Raw genomic sequence first — 24,431 nt, forward strand, 5'->3', positions numbered from 1 at the left:
TTTTCCTGCCTGGACCGGGCGCACCTCCTCCCCGGGCGGCAGCCGGCGCCGGATTGAAGCCGCCCGCCTAAAATGGCCGCCTATTTATGAGGGCGGGTCCGCCGACGTCATGACGTGCATTCCTAATGACTGCCCCGCCCCTTCTGACGTCATGACGTCGTCTCGAAATGCCGGTCGCCAACGCTCGATGCCGTCGCCTCAGGGAGCCAATGCGTGCCCGCCCTCACGTCATGACGTGTTTTCAAGTGACTGCCCCGCCCCTTCTTACGTCATGACGTCGTCTCGAAAAGCCCTGCCGGTCGCCAACGCTCGGGTGCCGTCGCCTCAGAGAGCCCCTGCGTGCCCGCCCTCACGTCATGACGTCGTCTCAAGGCCACTGACAAACGTCATGCCGTCGCTTCAGAAAGACCTGCGTGCTCTCCCTGTCACGTCACGACGTAGCATCAAGGCCCTGCGTGCAACCTGTTTCGTCATGACGTCGCCCGACCGGGCCACTTTTGAAAACGGAAAAGGCGCCATTAGAAACTCAGCGGATCCGGCGACCGCATCACGTGTCTCCCACAATGGACGCCCGACCCGCTGAGTTTTTAAAATCCCAGCCTTTTCTGTTTCTTAACTTTAGATTTCCAGCATCCAGCCGTCTGAAACTCAGCAGGCCGTGCGCGCTCTCGGGCGCCATCCACACGTCACCTGGGAGCTTGCGTGCGCGCGCTTGCGCGACTACGACATGACGTCTCCTCGCCGGAGCCCGACGTGCGCCTCTTTACGACGTCACGTCGTCTGGCCAGAGCCCGTCGTGCGGCCTCAACGTCATGACGTCGCCTTGCCGGAGCCCGCCCACCGTCCTCCGACGTATTGACGTCACCGTGCGTGCTCCGTCATGTGTCCACCGATTTCAACTTGTTTTAAACTAAACCTTTGAATCTTTTCTGATGTCCGGGGATGTGTTTCTAATGTCGCCCGGGGTTTATTGGGGCTTTTACACACCCTCCCCGGTGTCAGGTCCGCCTCCCGGGCGTTGCAATGCCCTGCCGCCGCCGCTGGGGGCGCTGGTTGCCCCTGGCAACCGTCCACCAGCGGCCATTCAGCCCATCCAAGCCCTGTGTTCACCCACTGTATCCCCTCCCCCATTGTTCTCACCCACTGTATCCCCTCCCCCCCATTGTTCTCACCCACTGTATCCCCTCCCCCCATTGTTCTCACCAACTGTAGCCCCTCCCCATTGTTCTCACCCACTGTATCCCCTCCCCCCATTGTTCTCACCCACTGTAGCCCTTCCCCCCATTGTTCTCACCCACTGTATCCCCTCCCCCCATTGTTCTCACCCACTGTATCCCCTCCCCCATTGTTCTCACCCACTGTATCCCCTCCCCCATTGTTCTCACCCACTGTATCCCCTCCCCATTGTTCTCACCCACTGTATCCCCTCCCCCCATTGTTCTCACCCACTGTATCCCCTCCCCCCATTGTTCTCACCCACTGTAGCCCCTCCCCCATTGTTCTCACCCACTGTATCCCCTCCCCCCCATTGTTCTCACCCACTGTATCCCCTCCCCCCATTGTTCTCACCCACTGTATCCCCTCCCCCCATTGTTCTCACCCACTGTAGCCCCTCCCCCATTGTTCTCACCCACTGTATCCCCTCCCCCCCATTGGTCTCACCCACTGTAGCCCCTCCCCCCACTTTTCTCACCCACTGTAGCCCCTCCCCCATTGTTCTCACACACTGTATCCCCTCCCCCATTGTTCTCACCCACTAGCCCCTCCCCCATTGTTCTCACCCACTAGCCCCTCCCCCACTGTTCTCACCCACTGTAGCCCCTCCCCCATTGTTCTCACCCATTGTAGCCCCTCCCCCATTGGTCTCACCCACTGTAGCCCCTCCCCCATTCCCACCCACTGTATCCCCTCCCCCATTCTCACCCACTGTATCCCCTCCCCCATTCTCACCCACTGTATCCCCTCCCCATTCTCACCCACTGTATCCCCTCCCCCATTCTCACCCACTGTATCCCCTCCCCCATTCCCACCCACTGTATCCCCTCCCCCATTCAGCTCACCCACTGTATCCCCTCCCCCATTGTTCCCACTGTCTCCCCTCCCCTCATTGTATGGGTTTGTTGACACAGTGTCCACCCATGATCTACACCCCCCCCCAAATGGCGTGACGTTAAGTGACCACCACGTTGGCGGCGGAGATGTGCCTGTAGCCTCCAGGTGTTCAGGGACATGCCTGAGAATTGCCCCCCCCCCCCCCCCCCGAATCCTCCCATGGGATGTGGGTGGTGAGTGGAGTGGGTCCGCTTCTGCATGAGGGTGACGTTCCCCTTATCTGCCAGGGATGGGGGATGGGGAATCCTGATTCCATTGGGGGGAGGGACTGTCAAGTAAACTTTGGGCATCCTGCCCTCTAGTTTAGACCCCAACCCATACCAGCCTCCCCAGAACAGGCGCCGGAATGTGGCGACGAGGGGCTTTTCACAGTAACTTCGATTGAAGCCTACTCGTGACAATAAGCGATTTTCACTTCATTTCATTTTTCATTTCTCCCTGCTGCTGGCTGTGTGAATCGCGGCAGCCTTTGGAAATTGAATCGAGTGCCGTTCGCTGTCTGTGAAATCTGGTGAGCTTCACATTGGCTTTCTCGTCTGATCCAGCATTCAGCCAGTGTTTGGGAAGATAGCCCCCCCCCCCCCCCCCCCGGGGCAAAATCTTCCCCCCCCCCCCCCCCCAAACAATGGCAAATGTGCCAGGTTCGGTGAGGAAAATGATGGGAATCCGGCGGACTGCGTCGGTGGAATAACTCACGGAATTCTGAGCCTCTGAAGCAGAATTTTGTGTTCAGGATTGACGGCCGCCCGCTGTTTCACTCGCCCCGGAGTAGATTCATCACCCCAGTCTCTGGGGAGCTGCCCAGGACGTGGCTGATGCCAGGAAACCTGCTCCAAGAATCTCTGAGGGAGCCCCGACCAAACAAAGAACAGAGAAAAGTACAGCGCAGGAGCAGGCCCTTCGGCCCTCCAAGCCTGTGCCGACCATGCTGCCTGTCGAAACTAAAATCTTCTACACTTCCAGGGTCCATATCCCTCTATTCGCATCCTATTTTGTCAAGGTGCTCCTTAAACGTCACTATCGTCCCTGCTTCCACCACCTCCTCCGGTAGCGAGTTCCAGACACCCACTACCCTCTGCGTAAAAAAACTTGCCTCGTATATCTCTGTTGTATCGGAAATGAATAAGTAGGGGTTGCAATGCACACCCAACAATCTCCTCTAAACCTTGCCCCTCGCACCTTAAACCTATGCCCCCTAGTAATTGACCCCTCTACCCTGGGAAAAAGTCTCTGACTTTCCACCCTATCTATGCCCCTCATAATGTTGTAGTCTATCAGGTCGCCTCTCAACCTCCGTCGTTCCAGTGAGAACAAACCAAGTTTATTCAACCTCTCCTCATAGCTATTGCCCTCCATACCAGGCAACATCCTGGTAAATCCCTTCTGCACCCTCTTTAAAGCCGCCACATCCTTCTGGTAGTGTGGCGACCAGAATTGAACACTATACTCCAAGTGTGGCCTAACTAAGGTTCTATACAGCTGCAACATGACTTGCCAATTCTTATACTCAATGCCCCGGCCAATGAAGGCAAGCATGCCGTATGCCTTCTTGACTACCTTCTCTACCTGTGTTGCCCCTTTCAGTGACCTATGGACCTGTACATCTAGATCTCTCTGACTGTCAATACTCTTGAGGGTGGGTTCTACCATTCACTGTATATTCCCTACCTGCATTAGACCTTCCTAAATGCATTACCTCACATTTGTCCGGATTAAACGCCATCTGCCATCTCTCCGCTCACGTCTCCAAACGATCTAAATCTTGCTGTATCCTCTGACGGTCCTCATCGCAATTCCACCAACCTTTGTGTCGTCCGCAAACTCACTAATCAGACCAGTTACATTTTCCTCCAAATCATTTATATATACTACAAACAGCAAAGGTCCCAGCACTGATCCCTGCGGAACACCACTAGTCACAGCCCTCCAATCAAAAAAGCTCCCTTCCATTGCTACTTTCTGCCTTCTATGACCGAGCCAGTTCTGTATCCACCTTGCCAGCTCACCCCTGATCCAGTGTGACTTCACCTTTTGTACCATGAGGGACCTTTGTCAAAGGCCTTACTGAAGTCCATATAGACAACATCCACTGCCCTACCTGCATCAATCATCTTTGTGACCTGCTCGAAAAACTTGATAGTTAGTGAGACACGACGTCTGGACCCCAGGAAGCGGCCCAGCAGGCAAGCGACCACCCCCTCCCCCCCACCCCCCCACCCCGGGCGTGCGTCACTGCCAGCCCACTCCACAAGAGGTATCAGAGAAAAAAGTGAACGGTTTTCATTGAATCCCTGCAGTGCAGAAGGAGGCCATTCTGCCCATTATAGAATTTACAGTGCAGCAGGAGGCCATTCGGCTCATCGACCCTGCACCGGCTCTTGGAAAGAGCACCCTACCCAACACCTCTCCCTATCTCAATAACCCAGTAACCCCACCCAACACTAAGGGCAATTTTGGACACTAAGGGACAATTTAGCAAGGCCAATCCACCTAACCCGCACATCTTTGGACTGTGGGAGGAAACCGGAGCACCCGGAGGAAACCCACACACACGGGGAGGATGTGCAGACTCCGCACAGACAGTGACCCAAGCCGGAATCGAACCTGGGACCCTGGAGCTGTGAAGCCATTGTGCTATCCACAATGCTGCCCATTGAATCCACACCAGCCCTCTGAAAGAGCACCCGAACCTCGGCTCACTGTCTGTAATCCCTCCCAACCTTTGGACAGTCGGGGGTAATTTATCATGGCCAGTTCGTCAAACCTGCACGTCTTTGGGCTGTGGGAGGCAGCAGGCACGCGGAGTGCAAACTCCACACAGGTAGGTACCCTGGCGCTGGGAGGCACCGTGCTAACTATTGTGCCAACCCCACCATCCTTCTTGGCGCGCCCTGGGGCAGCCTGCCACCTGCAGTCTCTCACTTGCACCCACCCCTCGCACCTCCTAGGTGATCTCTCACCCAGACGCCTCGCGGGTTGCTCACAGGTCATGAGATCATCTTCCCCCCCCCCCCCCCCCCCCCCCCCCCAGTCTCCACTCTGCTCCTCACATTCCTGCTCCCACTCCAGTCCCACGCGCGCCGCTCCTCGTCCATCTGAACTGGCAGGACTGCTGCCTACCCCCTGGCCACCAGTGAGCAAAAATGCGAATGCTGAGGACACGCAGCCAATCCTCAAACTTCACGTGAGTGAAGACTTGCTCCCAGTGATTATACTGATGCCACCTCCCTTCCCTGGCTGGGCAGTCGGGGGAGCGGCCCGGACCGTACCCCCGCCCTCCTGGAAGCCAGGGGACCGAGCAGCTCTGAGGGAGACACCTCGGGCCTCGCCGTTGAGGAGTTATTACTTCTGCCACCCGCGCCCTCCACTCGCTGAGGCTCCACAGCCCGCGGAGGCAGGGACGTCCCGGTGATCCGGCCCTCGGAGGGATGCCGGAGACCAGGATACCGCTGAGCTCCCGGACCGGGTCGTCCCACAGCTGATCGGGGCGCCATTTTGAAAGGCTGTTCCAATCTCTAAACCCCCCCACCACCCTTTCAGGCCCCCCCCCCCCCTCCCACCCACCAACTTTCAGGACCATTTCCCCCCCCCCCCCCCCCCCCCCCCCCCCCCCCCCCCCCCCCCCCCCTTCATCACACCCCCCAACTTTTTTTCCCCTCACCCCGTTCTTGTGTTCAAATCCCGGCCCCTGGCACTGTCAATCCGGGCACCTTGACACTGCCTGCCTGGCACCCTAGTAGCGTCTCTGGTACCCAGGCCTGGCACTGCCAGGGTGCCAGGGCTAAGGTGCAAGGGGGAGTGTAAGAATTTCATAGAATTTACAGTGCAGAAGGAGGCCATTCGGCCCATCGAGTCTGCACCGGCTCTTGGAAAGAGCGCCCTACCCAAGGTCAACACCTCCACCCTATCCCCATAACCCAGTAACCCCCACCCAACACTAAGGGCAATTTTGGACACTAAGGGCAATTTATCACGGCCAATCCACCCTAACCCGCACATCTTTGGACTGTGGGAGGAAACCGGAGCACCCGGAGGAAACCCACGCACACACGGGGAGGATGTGCAGACTCCGCACAGACAGTGACCCAAGCCGGAATCGAAACTGGGACCCTGGAGCTGTGAAGCCATTGTGCTATCCATAATGCTACCGTGCTGCCCCTAAGGGGTTAATGCAAATACACTACAATTAAGTAAACACTAGAGGGAGCACCGGAGACGTCATGACATGCAGACATACAGCTAATGAACACATAGAATAGGACACGGCCAATGGACAGTCAAGACACCCAGAGGTGACTCTACCACAAGGGGGCATTACACAACCCATATATAAAAGGACAGGTCCCACATGCTCTGTTTCTTTCCACAGGCGACACTTAAGAGAGTAGGACAGGGGCAGATCAGAAGCATCACACCCACCACGTGGCTTAGAGCAGACAGGTTAGTCAGGCTGAGTTACGATAGCAAGATTAGCAGGAGAGTCGAACTCAGAGAACTGTGCTAATGGTTCAATAAATCACATTGAACTTACTTCAAAGTCTGGAGCATCTTTTGGTCAAAGCTGCATCGAGTTGCAGCCTGTGTTATCCCGGAGCACATAACATATCACTTTAATCGTAGTGTCCAAAATTCTATGATAATCTAAGGGGCAATTCAGCACGGCCAATCCACCCAACCTGCACATCTTTGGACTGTGGGAGGAAACCGGAGCACCCGGGGGAAACCCACGCACACACTGCGCCAACATGTCGAAACAAATAGCGGCCGCATTGCGCACGATGATCGGCACGCATGCACATTCCCCAAACATGCTAAAAAATAGCGGCCACATTGCGCATGCGCGCCGATAATCGGGCACACATGCGCAGTGCGGCTGCTATTTTTTCAAACGGTTGCAGCTTTTTGTTTTACAAGTTCTGTAGTGGTTTTTATTCATTTCTTTTTTTCATTTATTTTATTCATTTTTTTTTTACAAGTTCGGGGGGGGTTTTATTTGATAAAATTTTACAGGAACAAAATGCAGAACTTTGGACAGATGGAGATTCCATAGTTTCCGACACCGGAAGGCTTCACCTTCATCCAACAGGTTCCATTGGAGGAGTGTGTACGAGGGCCAAAGGGACCCAAAACCATTTCCTCCATTTTTGTCAGCAGCAAACAAGGTGAGAGAAAATGGTGGGTCGCGCAGGTCGGCCGGCGTGGGTCGCGCAGGTCGGCCGGCGTGGGTCGCGAAGGTTGGCCGGCGTGGGTTGTGAAGGTCGGCCGGCTTGGGTCCCGCTGGACGGCCGGGTTGGGTCCCGAAGGTTGGCCGGTTGGTAAAAATGGGTCCCCGGAAAAGAAGATTGAAGAACACTGCCAGAGCATACACAATTATTCAAACATGAAACGTTCAGAACGTCTGTTGCACATTAAGGATTGACAGTTAACCATCGAATCAAATGTATTTGATTCTCAACCAAACCAATTAGGACGACATAAAGGTGTAGAGGATTTTATAGGTTAGAGAAAATTACGTTTGCCTTCAGACTGATAAAATGGTCTTTAAATATCATGGTCCGCACGGCCATCTTTATTCTGGGATCATCCTATACTCTGACCTAACTATTTGCAATTTCTATTTTCACCTTTCCACTCTAACTCTTGAAGTAAATGCAAGCTGTTTTGCCGTAAGCAAGAAACCATTTCTGCATTATTTTGAAACTTAAATTGTGCACAAGTTACTTCTCTTTAAGCCCTTTTGCGAGCCGGACTTTATTGAGAATAGATTTAAGTTTCTCCTAATTTCAATCAAATAGAGGCAACAAAAGATTCTTGTTGCATCCGAGAAGTTTAACTCAAATTTCTACTGAGCTTTAAAACAAAGAACAAAGAAAATGACAGCACAGGAACTTCGGCCCTCCCAGCCTGCGCCGATCCAGATCCTTTATCTAAACCTGTTGCCGAACAGCCTCCCCGAACAGGCGCCGGAATGTGGTGACTAGGGGCTCTTCACAGTAACTTCATTTGAAGCCTACTCGTGACAATAAGCGATTTTCTTTTTTTTTTTCCAAGGTCTACTTCTCTCTGTTCCCCACCCATTCATATATCTGTCCAGATGCATCTTAAATGATGCTATTGTGCCCGCCTCTACCACCTCCGCTGGCAAAGCGTTCCAGGCACCCACCACCCTCTGCGTAAAAAACTTTCCACGCACATCTCCCTTAAATTTTCCCCCTCTCACCTTGAAATCGTGACCCCCTTGTAACTGACACCCCCACTCTTGGGAAAAGCTTGTTGCTATCCACCCTGTCCATACCTCTCATAATTTTGTAGACCTCAATCAGGTCTCCCCTCAACCTCCGTCTTTCCAATGAAAACAATCCTAATCTATTCAACCTTTCTTCATAGCTAGCCCCCTCCATACCAGGCAACATCCTGGTGAACCTCCTCTGCACCCTCTCCAAAGCATCCACATCCTTCTGGTAATGTGGCGACCAGAACTGCAGGCAGTATTCCAAATGTGGCCGAACCAAAGTCCGATACAACTGTAACATGACCTGCCAACTCTTTTAGTGTGGCAAGACTTCACTAAATCCGCATAAGATAGAACATACAGTCTAGAAGGAGGCCATTCGGCCCATCGAGTCTTCACCGACCCACTTAAATCCTCACTTCCACCCTATCCCTGTAACCCAATAATCCCTCCTAACCTTTTTGGACACTAAGGGCAATTTATCATGGCCAATCCACCTAACCTGCACGTCTTTGGACTGCGGGAGGAAACCGGAGCACCCGGAGGAAACCCACGCAGACACTGGGAGGACATGCAGAGGCTGGTTTAGCACACTGGGCTAAATCGCTGGCTTTTAAAGCAGACCAAGGCAGGCCAGCAGCACGGTTCGATTCCCGTACCAGCCTCCCCGGACAGGCGCCGGAATGTGGCGACTAGGGGCTTTTCACAGTAACTTCATTGAAGCCTACTTGTGACACTAAGCGATTTTCATTTCATTTCATTCCGCACAGACAGTGACCCAGCGGGGAATCGAACCTTTGTCCCTGGCACTGTGAAGCCACAGTCCTATCCACATGTGCTACCGTGCTGCCCTATTTTTATTGTGGGGTTTTTTTGTGTTTGCTGGATCTCTTTGTATGAAATGTTAAAATTATAAATGCCCTAACAAAATATTTTCCAAAAAAATAAACGAAAGAGGAACTTCCTTGAATTCCATGGGGACAGCAACTCACCTCGTTCCTCACACAACACCTTTGCACGCCGGCAGGAGTAGTGACGCACTTCCTGCAGGAGAGCGATTGGCATTTTCTATTCAAATGTCCCTTCGGCTGGCGTGGCTCCACTGCAGCTTTTCAGAGCTTCACCCCTGTGTAGCCACCTAAGATGGACACTGGGCTACCAAAATGGAGAACTGCTAAGGCTGCAGGGAGAAAACAGTCTTAGCCAGGACAAGCAGTTTGCAGAAGGCTAATTAGCATTCTGCACGTATCGAAACCAGTTTATGGCCAGGTACAAGATCTCAACCAAAGGTGTAAATGGCAACAACGCTTTGCATAGTAATGAGGCGATCAAGATCCAGGCCAGCACAATAGATACATTTAGATATGAATAGATACTTTTGAGAGAGGCCCAGACGAAACGGCACCATAAGTATCCATCACAGAGACCCATAGAGACCGCCCCACCCATCGAGAAGAAACCCTCAGATTGGGGGATTTGTAAAATATCGATTGGGAAATGACCCAATCGATACATGGCAGGTAGAGGCCCGCCCCGAAGAGGCACGGACTTTGGGGGACCTATAAAGGTAGACCCCGCACATGGTTCTGTCTGTTGTGCTCCGGCTTGCTGTTGACTCCGGCCCAGATCTGTTGCTTCCAGACTCCGGCCTAGGCTGTTGCATCCTGACTCCGACCCCAGCCTCCAGATCCTGTCTTTCATCACCGGCCGTTGAGCACCAGCCATCGATCAGTAAGTGCCAAATCGACGCTCGCTACGTGACCCCAGCATTGCTTATACTCTAGCCGACTATTAGTGAACAGAAGGTGCAGTCCGGAAAGGAACAAAGGCCTTGTCCCCTGACCTTGCTGGTTCCTACTTAGATAAGTATTTAGTCGTTTAATAGTAGAAATAAGTATTAGTCTTTAGCGTATGCATGCGTATTTATTATATTGGTTATAATAAATATTAATCGTTTGAACTTACTAATCGGTGTACAGTTTTATTACTTTGAACCTGACCTTGATATACTTGTGAGGTGTCTAAATACGGCACCTGGCGACTCCGAGCTGAAATTACATACACAGAGCTGTAGTAGTGTTAAGCACACGGCCTTTAAACGGAGGCGTGTTAATACACTCCAATAAACGCGTAATACACTCAAGTAAAACGTGCAACACCTGCCAGTCAGATGGGCTGGGACACAGCAAGCAGCATCGCCCGTCCACTGAACTCCAAAGGCCAGGCGGCCGTCCCTGTAACGCCCGTGCGCGGACCTGGCCCCTTTTTAAAACTCGCCTGGGTGTGTCGGCCACGATTGAATCAGGGCGGGATTCTTGACTTCCCTTCAAGGCCCAAACCATGGCAAGAGCATGGCTGACACAACAAATGCCCTCCAGCATCAAAGCGCCAACACAATTTCAGTTCTTCGGCCGTAACAAGCAGAACACAAGTGTCCTGATGACAGACGGGCTGTTTTGGTGACTGGGAGCCGATGACCAGTAGCGGACCACAAGGATCTGTGCTGTGTCCCCTCTTATTCATCATTTAGATAAACGATACAGATGACTATGTGTGTGTGGGGTGGGAGGGGGGGGGGGGGGTCGGGCAGCACGGTAGCATGAGGGCAGCAGGGTAGCATGATGGTTAGCATCAAAGCTTCACAGCTCCAGGGTCCCAGGTTCGATTCCCGGCTGGGTCACTGTCTGTGCGGAGTCTGCACGTCCTCCCCGTGTCTGCGTGGGTTTCCTCCGGGTGCTCCGGTTTCCTCCCACAGTCCAAAGATGTGCGGGTTAGGTGGATTGGCCAGGCTAAATTGCCCTTAGTGTCCTAAAAAATAATGTTAATGGGGGTTGTTGGGTTACTGATATAGGGTGGATACGTGGGCTTGAGTAGGGTGATCATTGCTCGGCACAACATTGAGGGCCGAAGGGCCTGTTCTGTGCTGTACTGTTCTAATTCTAATTCTAATTCTAATAAATTTGTGGATGACCCAAAGATTGAGGCTGTATAAGGCTCTGGTCAGACCCCATTTGGAGTATTGTGAGCAGTTTTGGACCCCGTATCTAAGGAAGGACATGCTGGGGCCTTGGAAAGGGTCCAGAGGAGGTTCACAAGAATGATCCCGGGAATGAAGAGCTTGTCGTATGAGGAACGGTTGAGGACTCTGGGTCTGTACTCGTTGGAGTTTAGAAGGATGGGGGGGGCGGGATCTGATTGAAAGTTACAGGATACTGTGAGGCCTGGATAGAGTGGACGTGGAGAGGATGTTTCCACTTGTAGGAAAAGCTAGAAGCAGAGGACACAATCTCAGACTAAAGGAACGATCCTTTAAAACAGAGATGAGGAGGAATTTATTCAGCCAGAGGGTGGTGAATCTGTGGAACTCTTTGCCGCAGAAGGCTGTGGAGGCCAAATCACTAATGTCTTTAAGACAGAGATAGATAGGTTCTTGATTAATAAGGGGATCAGGGGTTATGGGGAGAGGGCAGGAGAATAGGGATGAGAAAAATATCAGCCATGATTGAATGGCAGAGCAGACCCGATGGGCCGAGTGGCCTAATTCTGCTCCTATTTCTTATGGTCTTATGATTGGCCGGGTGGTTAACAATGAGGCTGAGGGCAGCACGGTGGCGCAGTGAGTAGCACTGCTGCCTCACGGCGCCGAGGTCCCAGGTTCGATCCCGGCTCTGGGTCACTGTCCGTGTGGAGTTTGCACATTCTCCCCGTGTTTGCGTGGGTTTCGCCCCCACAACCCAAAAAGGTGCAAGCTAGGTGGATTGGCCACTCTAAATTGCCCCTTAATTGGAAAAATGATTGGGTACACTAAATTTAAAAAAAAAAAAACAATGAGGCTGAGTGTCTTGAGTTACAGGAAGATGTAGACGGGATGGTCAAATGGGCAGAAAAGTGTCTGATGGAATTTAACCCTGAAAAGTGTGAGGTGATTCACTTTGGAAGGAGTAATGTGACAAGGAAGTATTCAATGAATGGCCTGGCATTGGGAAGTTCTGAGGAACAAAGGGACCTTGGCCTGTTTGTCCATAGACCTCTGAATGTGGAGGGCAGGTTAATAGGGGGGTGAAAAAGGCACATGGGACACTTGCCGTTATCAATCGAGGCATGTTTGGCGATGACACGAAGGTTGGGGGAGTTGTAGATAATGTTGAGAGTTGTTGCAGGTTACAACAGGACATTGACAGGATGCAGAGCTGGGCTGAGAAGTGGCAGATGGAGTTCAACCTTGATAAATGTGAAGTGATTCATTTTGGAAGGTCGAATTTGGATGCTGAATACAGGGTTAAAGGCAGGATTCTTGGAAGTGTGGAGGAACAGCGGGATCTTGGGGCCCACGTACATAGATCCCTCAAAGCTGCCACCCAGGTTGATAGGATTGTTAAGAAGGCGTATGGTGTGTTGGCTTTCATTAACAGGGGGATGGAGTTTAAGAGCTGCGAGGTTTTGCTGCAGCTTTATAAAACCCTGGTTAGACCACACTTGGAATATTATGTCCAGTTCTGGTCGCCTCATTATAGGAAGGATGTGGATGCTTTGGAGAGGGTACAGAGGAGATTTACCAGGATGCTGCCTGGACTGGAGGGGCATGTCTTATGAAGAAAGGTTGAGGGAGCGAGGGCTTTTCTCACTGGAGCGAAGAAGGCAGAGAGGTGACTTGATAGAGGTGTAAAGGTGATGAGAGGCTTGGATAGCCAGAGTGGATAGCCAGAGACTTTACCCCAGGGCGGAAATGGCTGTCACGAGGGGACATAATTTTAAGGTGATTGGAGGAAGGTATAGGTCAGAGGTCGGTTCTTTACACAGAGAGTGGTGGGTGTGTGGAATGCACTGCCAGCAGAGGTGGTGGAGTCAGAGTCATTAGGGACATTGAAGCGACTCTTAGACAGGCACATGGACAGCAGTAAATTGAAGGGGTGTAGGTTAGGTTGATCTTAGATTAGGATAAATGGTCGGCACAACATCGTGGGCTGAAGGACCTGTACTGTGCTGTACTGTTCTATGTTGGAGTTGTGTAGAACTTTGTTGAGGCCACAGCAGGAGTACTATGTGCAGTTCTGGTCGTCACATTATAGGAAGGATGTGATTGTACTGGAGGGGGTGCAGAGGAGATTCACCGCGATTTACCAGAGGCAATTTAGCGTGGCTAATCCACCTATACTGCACAGCTTTGGGTTGTGGGGGTGGGGCCCACGCAGACACAGGGAGAATGTGCAAACTCCACACGGACAGTGACCCGGATTGAAACCTCGGCGCCGTGAGGCAGCAGTGCTAACCACTGCATCACCGTGCCACCCGAGATTCACCAGGATCTTGCTTGGGATGGAACGTTTAAGTTATGGAGAGAGGTTGGATAGGCTCGGGTTGCTTTCGCTGGAGCAGAGAAGACTGAGGGGCGGCCTGATCGAGGTGGACAAGGTTATGAGGGGCGTGGATAGGGAGCAGCTGATACCTTTAGTTAAAAAAATATATATTTTTATTCTCCACCTTTTTCACATTTTCTCCCGAATTTCCACCCACCAACAATAAACAATAATCAGCAACAGATATGTCAATCCCCATATCAATAACAACAATCCCATCCTCCCACCAACTCCCAAACATTAGCCCACATATTCACACAGACAAATGACAAAAAGGAATCAGGGATTACCCAGAATCGCCCTTAATATACACATCCCCCTCCCCCCCCCAACCCACCCACCCATCCCCCCCCAACCCACCCACCCATTCCCCCTCTCAACCCATCCACCCCCCTCCTCCCAACTAATGTTCGATGTTATCCAGTTCTCGAAAGTGCATGATGAATAATGCCCATGAATTGTAGAACCCCTCCATCCTTCCCCTCAGTTCAAACTTAACCTTCTCAAGGGTCAAGTATTCCAGCAGGTCCCCCCCCCCCGCCACGCCAGGGCACAGGATGGAGAGGCTGCTCTCCATCCCAACAGGATCCGCCTTCGGGTGATCAACGAGGCGAAGGCTGCAACATCTGCCTCCGTGCCCGTTTCCAACCCCGGCTGGTCCCCGAATATGGCATCCCAGTTTCACGTGCACCACCTTGGAAAATTACCCTAAAAACCTCCTTCCAGTAATCCGCTAGCTTTGGACAGGACCAAACATATGTAGCCCCCCTCCCCCCCTCGCAACGTTCACACACATCTTCTACTCCTTCAAAAAATCAGCTCATCCTCACCCTCGTGAGGTGTACTCTGTATACCACCTTCAGCTGTATCGGCCCCAACCTCGTGAGTGAGGTGGAGGCATTCACTCTCCGGAGCACCTCACACCAGAACCCCTCCTCCATACCCTCTCCCAACTCTTCCTCCCACTTTGCTTTGATCCCTTCCAGTGGTGCCTTCTCCTCTTCCAAAATAGCTCCGTAAACCGCCGACACCACCCCCTTCTCCAGCCCCCCTGTCGTCAGCACCTCCTCCAGCAATGTGGAGGCCGGCTCCTCCGGGAAGCTCTGTATCTCCTTTCTGGCAAAATCTCGAACCTGCATGTATCTAAACATTTCCCCCTGCTCCAGCCCATACTTCGCTTCCAGCTCCTTCAATCCTGCAAACCGACCCCGAAGAAACAAATCTTTTTGGGCTTAATCCCCTTCTCCTCCCATTTTTGAAAATTTCCACCCCTCTTCCCTGGCTTAAATCTGTGGTTCCCCCGAATCGACATTTCCCTTGACCCTGCCCCTAACCCGAAGTGTTGGCGAAACTGCCTCCAAATTCTCAATGAAGCTATTATTCCCGGACTCCCTGAGTATTTCCCTGGGGCCATCGGGAGCGGCGCTGTTGCTAGTGCTTTCAATCCTGACCCCCCCCCTGCACAAACCTCTCCCAACTCTTCCTCCCACTTTGCTTTGATCCCTTCCAGTGGTGCCTTATCCTCTTCCAAAATAGCTCCATACCCCGCTGACACTACCCTCTTCTCCAGTCCCCTTGTCGTCAGCACCTCCTCCAGCAATGTGGAGGCCGGTTCCTCCGGGAAGCTCTGCATCTCCTTCCTGGCAAAATCTCGACCCTGCATGTGTCTAAACATTTCTCCCTGCTGTTTCCCTTAGTTGAGGGGTCAGTTACGTGGGGACAGAAGTTCAAGGTGAGGGGCGGGAGGTTTAGTTGGGGATTTGAGGAACATCTTTTTTACCCAGAGGGTGGTGATGGTCTGGAACGCACTGCCTGGGAGGGTGGTAGAGGCGGGTTGCCTCACGTCCTTTAAAAAGTACCTGGATGAGCACTTGGCCTGTCCTAACGTTCGTGTGTCAAGTGCTGGCAAATGGGATTCTGCACTGTCGGGATTCTACAAATTACCAATCTTTGATCGCTTTCCCGGAACTTTGGGGTTTCTTTTCAGGATCTCTACTTGGGCTTTCCCCCGGGTCTGCTTCACTCCCGATCTATTCTCCACAGCCCTTTCTCATAATGAGACCTGTTTGTCCCTTTCCTAACTTCATTGGTTCCTGTTTCTAGCACTTGCCGTCTTCCATGAGGTGGAGCTCCGTTTTTAGACTTCTCCCTGTCCTCTCTGCTGGGTTTGGGACCTCTCCCTCGGCTGTGAAGCAGAATTATACCTCCTTCCTGAGTTGTCTCTCTGTGGGCAGGGGCGTGGGGCCTGACAAATGTGTGGGCGAGGAGATGCTGACCTTTGAACTGTTACTGAATAGTGTTATGGGAGCGGCATTTTCAGAACCCCAAAATGTATCATGGAGTTCAACCAACCTCTCCCTTTAATGTATTGTTGCTTTTGAAGCACATGGCTTGGTCTCCAGGTGTGGTATTATAATTATGGACACGTGGGTTTTTAAACACAAAACACTGTTTATTCCATGAATTCAACTTAACCTTTTTATATAAACATTGGATCCCTTAACACCCCTTACTTCAAAGATAACCCCGAAAATAACACAACACTAAATAATCCCTCAAAATGTTCCTTCAAACCTCCAAAAGACTTAACATCTTTAAACAGAAATACATCAGGTTAAATACATTACTATTGTGAGTTTAAATCACCCAAATGATTCAGAGATAGCCTTTCCTGGCAGAGATCACAGCAGATCCAGCTCACTGCAAACACAGACACACACAAGCTCTTTTCTTCAAAACTGAAACCAAAACACTGCAAAATGGCTGAGCTAAAAACCCAGCTCCACCCACCCTCTGACATCACTTCAGTAATATGGGCTGCTCCATTTCTCAAAGGTACATTGCTTAAACATCCATTTCTTAAAGGTACTCTCACATGACAATAGACCTGTCGCTAACTAATCTTGACCAAATGGCCAGTAGTTCTTCCAAAGCCAGTAAAGAAGACAGCAAATCAGAAGAAGGAAATGACTTGGACTTAAAGTAATTTGTTACAGCCTCTTGCAGTGCAGTAAACCCATTGCCATGCACTTCAGGTGCAAATATTCCCCAGAGCATGCTTGCTTTGATGGAAAGCATACATATAGCAGGACGGGGCCAATAAGGACTGCGAAAACTCACGGAATCCAGGGTGAGGAAGCCAATTGGATACAAAATTGGCCTGGAGTCCAAAGCCAAAGGGTGGTTGTGGAGGGTTGTTTTTCAAACTGGAGGCCTGTGACCAGCGGTGTGCCTCAGGGATCGGTGCTGGGTTCGCTGTTTTATATAAGGCCGGAGGCATGGTTAGTAAGTTTGCTGATGACACTAAGGTACGAGGATTCGTGGACAGTGAAGAAGGTTATAGAAGATTGCAACAGGATCTTCCCCAATTGGGCCAGTGGGCCGAGGGGAGTTTAATTTGGATAAATGTGAGGTGATGCATAAGTCAGGGCAGGGTCTACTCAGTTAATGAGAGGTAGTTGGGGAGAGTTACAGAACAAAGAGATCTAAGGGTACAGGTTCATAGCTCCTTGAAGGTGGAGTCGCAGGTGGACAGGGTGGTGAAGAAGGCATTCAGCAATGCTGGGTTCTATTGGTCAGAATGTTGGAACGTCTTGTTGAAGTTGTGCAAGACATTGGTAAGACCGCACATGGAACATTGTGTTTAGTTCTGGTCAGCCTATTATAGAAATGATATTGTTCAACTAGAAAGAGTGCAAAAGAGATTTACAAGGCAGTGATAGAGGCGGGTACAATTTGTCCTTTAATAAGCAGTTTGCAGGGTGGGTGTAGAGGGATATGGGCCAGGTACAGTAGTGTGGAAGTCTAACTGAATGAGGCTCAGGCTTTGTGGTCTGACTAGGCCCAAGTTGCCCAGGTTGCCTTCAACAATGGGAGCTGGGGGCGGGGCCGCATGCACCGTCCCCATGGCGACGGGGGCGCGCGTTCTGTCTAGTGCGTGGTGACGTTTTGGGCAGTGGGCGGGGAGTTCTAGGGCAGTGCGTGGTGACGTTTTCGGCAGTGGGCAGGGGTGTTCGAGCAGTGCGTGGTGACGTTTTGGGCAGTGGGCGGGGTTGTTAGGGCAGTGCGTGGTGACGTTTGGGGAAGTGGGCGGAATGTTGGGGTAGTGCGTGGTGACGTTTGGGCAGCGCGGGGATGCGAGAGCCGTGTTTGATGACGTTTGGACAATGGGCGGGGTTGTGAGGGAATGCGTGGTGACGTCAAATCAATGGGCGGGGATGCCAGGTAATGCGTGATGACGTAATGGGCAGGGGTGTGAAAGCTGTGCGTGGTGACGCTATGGGCAGTGGGCGGGTGTGTAAGAGCAGTGCGTGGTGACGTTTGGGCAGCGGGCGGGTCTGTCAGAGCAGTGCGCGGTGACGTTTGGGCAGTGCTCGCGGATGTTGGGGCAGTGCGTGATGACGTTCGGGCAGTGGGCGGGGATGTTAGGGCTGTGCGTGGCGACGTTCTGAGCAGAGGACGTGATGTCAGGTAAGTGCGAGGTGACGCCCGGGCAGTGCGCGTGACGTTAATGCTGTGCGTGATGACGGCGGATACCGCCTCCTATATAAAGCGGCCATTCGGCGCCCCCACCCGCTCAGTCGCCGGACGGAAGCGAGGGGGTGGGTCCCGCACGCCAGCTGCCGCTTTGCACCAACCCACCCACCGCCGAAAATGGTGAAGATCTTCGTGGGCAACCTGCCGCGGGGCTGCGAGGCCTCGGAGCTGCGGCCGCTCTTCGAGAAGTACGGCGAGGTGAACGAGTGCGACGTGCTGAGCAGCTACGCCTTCGTGCACATGGAGAAGGAGGCGGAGGCCAAGCGGGCGATCGGCGAGCTGCACCGGCGCCCGCTGCGCGCCTCGCCGCTGACGGTGGAGCTGGCCACGGCGCGCCTGCGCAACGGCACCAAGCTGTACGTGGGCAACCGTGGCGGCGGGGGCGCGCACGCGGGACCTCCAGCGGCTCTTCCAGGCCTACGGGCGCGTGCTCGAGTGCGACATCGTCAAGAACTACGCCTTCGTGCACATGGAGAAGGAGCGCCAGGCGCTGGAGGCCGTGCGCGGCCTGAGCGGCTCCCAGCTGGCCGGCCAGCGCGTCTACGTGCAGCTCTCCCGGTCCAAATCCGGGGCGGGGGGGCGGGGCCGGGGTGGCCCCGCCCCCTCTTCCTCCCTCCCCCCACCCCCCTTCCCCCCCCACCTCCTCCCGCCCCCCCCACCACCCGGCTACCTGCCCCGCCGCCTGGTCCCTCCCCCGCCGCCCACTCCTCACCACCCCCTGGCCGCCCGCTACCCACCTGCCACGACCCCTACGGCCGCCGCCTGCTGCCCCCGCCTCCCCTCCCCCTCCCTCCCCCTACCTCCTCTCCCACCCTACGCCCCGCGACCGCCGCGTCCTGCCCCCTCTCCCCCCTCCTCCGCCTCCCCCTCCCCACCCTTCCTCTTACCTCCGGGGCGCAGCCCTCCGCAGCGGCCTCAGCAACGGCTACGGGGGGAAGCTTTGGGGCTACTGAGGGGTCGACGGGGGTGGGGGCGGCTTCGGAGAAGCTGAATTGTTCCCAAGATGTCCGGGTTAGACGGATTGGCCACGCTGAACTTGTCCCTTGGTGTCCAAAAATGTGCAGGTTAGGTGGATTGGCCGTGCTAAATTGTCCCTTAGTGTCCAAAGATGTGCAGGTTAGGTGGATTGGCCGTGCTAAATTGTCCCTTAGTGTCCAAAGATGTGCAGGTTAGGTGGATTGGCCGCGCTAAATTGTCCCTTAGTGTCCAAAGATGTGCGGGTTAGGTGAATTGGCCGTGCTAAATTGCCCCTTATTCACTGTGCTAGAGTGATCGATAGTTTACAAGATCGTGCAGAACTTTAATATTGCTGAAAGGGGAACATATTGCCGAAGCTTTTGGCCTTGGGTCAGGGTAAACGCAGGAATACCAAATTTCAGACGATGGCTGCCCACCCGGCTTGCAAAATGTCTGCTGTTGATGGAATTCGGTGGTTGGGCAGCACTGACTGTAAAATCCTGAGTGTGCCAGTGGATAGGCAGCCCACTTAAACTCATCGGTGGAGCTCATAATGCGGCTCATTTACGCCTGCGCGATCTCTTCCCTTCAAACAAAAGGAATCTCAAGTCTTTTTTTAATAACCTAGTAGCCGTTTTTTTTTAATGGCCGTGCTTTGGTGTCAACCAATCGGCCCCTTTTCCTCCAGTATATATTGTGATGCTTTGAAATTTGGTTTACCCTGCAATTAATTGCAAACTGCAAAGCTCTGGCAACTTGTCTCTCTTAAGCAATACTAATGATGCACTTCTTTCTCCTCCTCCCTGGCCCAAATCACATCTGCTTTCAATGTGCTTTGGGGGCCATCGGTTCAAGCCCAGCCCCAGTGTTTCGACGGAAGGATCCTTGTAGACACCACGGACCGTGGCACCCGGCCACTGCAGGATGGAGGACCGTTGGACGAACAAAACCAAGCCGGGCTGATGTTTAATCCTCTCTCTCTCTCTGTTTGTTTTAAGATGATCTGCAGGTGTAGACGCTGCGGGATGACAGAGTACCTGAGCCACCCAAACTTGGACTTTTCATCGCCGCCCCTTCAAAGACAGCGTGTCCTGTCGGTTAACGGCGGTCGTTTACGGGTGGGCGATGGCGGTGGTGGGGGGGTGGGGAGGCCGCAATTCCGTGCGTCGCTGGGATGCCCAGGAGCTTTGCGGCGCCAATCCGGCCCGTGTCACGCGCTTCGGCAAGCTCAGTCCCTTCCCGCTTCCACACAACCCCCCCCTTCCCTTCCGTAACCTTCTCCGGCTTGCTGGCGTTGACCAATTTGTACGTGGGTCGGGATTAGTGACTGGAGCCGTATCCGTGTAAAGTATCCGGTCGGACCGGCATCGGAGGGGGGTGGTGCCAAGCCATGGGTGGCTGTCGAATGAACCGTTATTTGTTTAAATGGACTTCCGCTCTGCGGTTGCTCGATCCGTGATTTGTGAAGTGGAACTAGTTTCCTCGTTTTATCTCGGTTGGGGGGGGGGGGGGGGGGAGATGGCGGGGAGGGTTAGGGTGGGTGTGAAGGGCGTTGAATGTGCGTGTAAACCTGCCGGAGAATGGACCGTTTTGTAAAATGCCGACACGATGTAGTCGCCTCCGCTTTCATTCGTTCGATCGTCGCTTTTAATATTTAAAAAAAAATAACACAAATCGGCTGGCGGACGACAAGTGCAAAGATCAAATGTATCCACCTCTGTACGTGTCGTTTCCTACTTGACCATGTGTGAATAAAACTTGTGCCGGCTTTCGGGTACCAGTCCTATCGTTTTCGGCTCTATCTGGAGTGGGTTCCTCGTGTCCTTCTCGATTTAAAAAACAAACGCTTCCTGGGTTTGGGGGGGGGGGGGGGGGCGTCTGGCGATCGTCCCCACGTTCTCCGCGGTGCAATATCCCACCTCTGGTTCTGCTGAAAGTGTTGGGGAACAGCCAGTTGCTGATCCGGTAAGTGCCGTCTTCTTTATTTGGCTCGAGGGCTACTAGGGGCGTGCATGCTTCACTGCTCTATACTTTGTCTTGGCCAGATTTATCAGTCGCTGGGTTGCCAGTGTGGGGAACAGACCCGTGCCCCCCTCATCCCATGAAATACGATTGCAAGACAAACGGAACGAACGGTCAGATTTTGTCAGTGGGTCTTGTAGGGACAGGCGGAGGCCATTCAGCCCCTCGATTCTGTCCCGCCATTCACTGAGATCATGACCTAACTCCATATATCCGCCTTTGGCCCGTATCCCTTAATATCTTTGCTTTATCTAGCTCCGATTTTAAATTAACAACAGGTCTGGCATCAGTTGTGGGAGAGAGTCCCAAATCTCTACCACTCTTTATGGGTAGCAGTCCATGGGCAGCACGGTAGCATTGTGGTTAGCACAATTGCTTCACAGCTCCAGGGTCCCAGGTTCGATTCCCGGCTTGGACCACTGTCTGTGCGGAGTCTACACATTCTCCCCCCGTGTGTGCGTGGGTTTCCTCCCAAAGTCCAAAGATGTGCAGGTTAGGTGGATTGGCCGTGCTAAATTGCCCCTTCGTGTCCAAAGATGTGCAGGTTAGGTGGATTGGCCGTGCTAAATTGCCCCTTCGTGTCCAAAGATGTGCAGGTTAGGTGGATTGGCCGTGCTAAATTGCCCCTTCGTGTCCAAAGATGTGCAGGTTAGGTGGATTGGCCGTGCTAAATTGCCCTTCGTGACCAAAATTGCCCTTGGTATTGGGTGGGGTTACTGGTTATGGGGATGGAGTGGAGATGTGGGCTTGGGTAGGGTGCTGTTTCCAAGGGCCGGTGCAGACTCGATGGGCCGAATGGCCTGCACTGAATTCTATGTTAAATCAATGTTAAAATCCTAACATCTGAACGGTCTGGCCTGAACCTTCAGACGATGCTCCCTAGTTCTAGAAACTCCAACCAAAGGGCAGCACAGTAGCACTGTGGCTTCACAGCTCCAGGGTCCCAGGTTCGATTCCTGGCTTGGATCACTGTGCGGAGTTTGCACGTTCTCCCCGTGTCTGCGTGGGTTTCCTCCGGGTGCTCCGGTTTCCTCCCACAGTCCAAAGACGTGCAGGTTAGGTGGATTGGCCGTGATAAATTGTCCGTTAGTGTCCAAAAAGGTTAGGAGAGGTTATTGGGTTACGGGGATAGGGTGGAAGTGAGGGCTTATGTGGGTCAGGTGCAGACTCGATGGGCCGAATGGCCTCCTTCTGCACGGTATGTTCTATGATGGAGCACTCTATCCCTGTAACTGCACCTAACCTCTTGGACACCAAGGGGCAGCTGTTTGCATGGCCATTCCATTTAACTTGCACATCTTCACACTGTGGGAGGAAACCGGAGCACCCGGAGGAAACCCACGCACACACGGGGAGGACATGCAGACTCAGCACAGTCACCCCAAGGCTGGAATTGAACACGGGTCCCTGGCGCTGTGAGGCACTGTGCTGAAGACTTTGAGCAGATCATCATTTAATTTTAATAACCTTCACCCCTAAAACCTAAATTCTAGAGAAAACCGGCCTAATTTGTATAAATCTCTCCTCGTAACATAACCCCTGAAGAGCAGGTGCCATTCTCGTAAACTTAAATTGCACTCCTTCCAAATCCAAGATATCCTGGTGCCCAGATTTGCTCTTGGCCGTCATTCTTCCCCCAACATCACCCTGAGCCGCTGTGCCATCAGATCCTTGAGCGCACCGTGCCGCTGTTGAGGTACTATCTGTGGCCTGCCTGCTAATTGACCTCTAACCTTCCCCTCATTCGACCTGTACCACTCGATTATTGATGGAGAAACTTGTGCTAAAATCTGTCTGAAACCCCCCCCCCCCAACCCCCGGGACCTGATTGATTGCACCCATGGGGTCCGTAAGAGGTGGCCGCAGAGCTCTGGCTGTGAAGTTAGCAAGTGCAAGGCGGACAGGGGAGATCGGAGGCTCCAGGCCAGTTAGTGTCACATCTGGAAGATGGTGGAATCTCTTAATACCACAAAAGTCTTGACAATGGACACGGGAAATCACAATGATTAGTCGGAGGAAACATGGTTTTTACCAAAAAGCAATCATGTTTGACAAGTTTAATTCTGTGAGGGTAGATAAAGGGACCAGCGTAGATAAAGTCTTCATCCAGAATTTCCAAAATGGCACTCGAGGGTGTACCTACCACTTCAAAGGAGTTGGGGGTTATATATGAGCATGGCTGGGGGACCGATTAACGTAGGGGAAGCGAAGACGAGGTGTAAAAAATGGGGTATTTCCAAGTTTCTAGGTCGTGACTGGTGGATTCCCGTTCAGATCCAGGCTGGGACCTCCGCTCTTTGCAAATTAATAGTCGCGTAGACAGAGAGACGGGGTAGAACGGGCCACCTGTGCTGACCTTTGACTCCCGTCGGACAGGCCAAGGGCGATTTGAGTTTAATCTGGACTGGCTGGCGGTAACATCTGACGAAGGACCAGTGCATGATCCGGCAGAATGGTAGCCGCTCGACCCCTATCCATCGCTCCAGCATGTGAACCGGGTAGCCTGCCCTCTCGGCCCATGGGTGTACTGTCGAGCATGGCGCGCACCATGACACCGCGTGCTCTCCTGGCGGCACGAGAAGGTGGAAGAGGCTCGCAGATCGGGTCCAGGCGACCTGACCACACCCAAACTCGGAGCTTCTGATTCCAGGACAGGGAAGCTAACCCTCGCTGTGCCACAAGGCCGCAATAGTGTGTTCTTTTGTTTTATGGCTGTTTTGGAGAATGGGGCGGGGGGGGGGCGATGCTTGATCTCCCCAGCAGGCGGTTTTAACTGGCCACCCTTGAGAATTGCAGTTAAGCCTGCCCTTGAGTACTGGGAGGGGGATGGAAGATTAACAAGCTTGTTGGCCAATAATAATGCTTTTCATAACACGGCCAAGTGTCCAAATGTGTCCAGGGGCTGGTTTAGCTCACAGGGCTAATCGCTGGCTTTCCAGTCAGGCCAGCAGCACGGTTCGATTCCCGTACCAGCCTCCCCGGACAGGCGCCGGAATGTGGTGACTAGGGGCTTTTCACAGTAACTTTATTGAAGCCTTTTCACAGTAACTTTATTGAAGCCTACTCGTGACAATAAGCGATTTTCATTTCATTTTTCAAATGCCTCGTGCGTGCTGGAGGCGCAGCTGTCGTTACCAATGGATGCAATTTTCTCTGCTGGGCGACCTTGAAACCCGTTCGACTCCCCACCAGGTCCTCCGCGGGTTCCAGCTGAT

At 52.9% G+C, this 24,431-nt stretch overlaps 1 protein-coding gene across 1 annotated transcript; it reads left to right on the forward strand.

Annotated features, from left to right (window-relative positions):
• Positions 1 to 18,280: 18,280 nt before the first annotated feature.
• LOC119958845 (RNA-binding protein 4-like) lies at positions 18,281 to 20,209 on the forward strand. The gene is made up of 2 exons (XM_038787349.1): positions 18,281 to 18,781; positions 20,193 to 20,209. Exons 1-2 carry the CDS (start codon positions 18,355 to 18,357, stop codon positions 20,207 to 20,209), a joined length of 444 nt encoding a protein of 147 aa, XP_038643277.1. The 5' UTR covers positions 18,281 to 18,354.
• The last annotated feature ends 4,222 nt before the right edge of the window (positions 20,210 to 24,431 follow it).

Source organism: Scyliorhinus canicula, chromosome 31 (genome assembly GCF_902713615.1).
Source record: "Scyliorhinus canicula chromosome 31, sScyCan1.1, whole genome shotgun sequence".
Taxonomy (NCBI): domain Eukaryota; kingdom Metazoa; phylum Chordata; class Chondrichthyes; order Carcharhiniformes; family Scyliorhinidae; genus Scyliorhinus; species Scyliorhinus canicula.

What these genes read in the sequence shown, in the direction of transcription:
- LOC119958845 (XM_038787349.1), top strand. Translation starts at nt 18,355, where the DNA reads ATGGTGAAGATCTTCGTGGGCAACCTGCCGCGGGGCTGCGAGGCCTCG.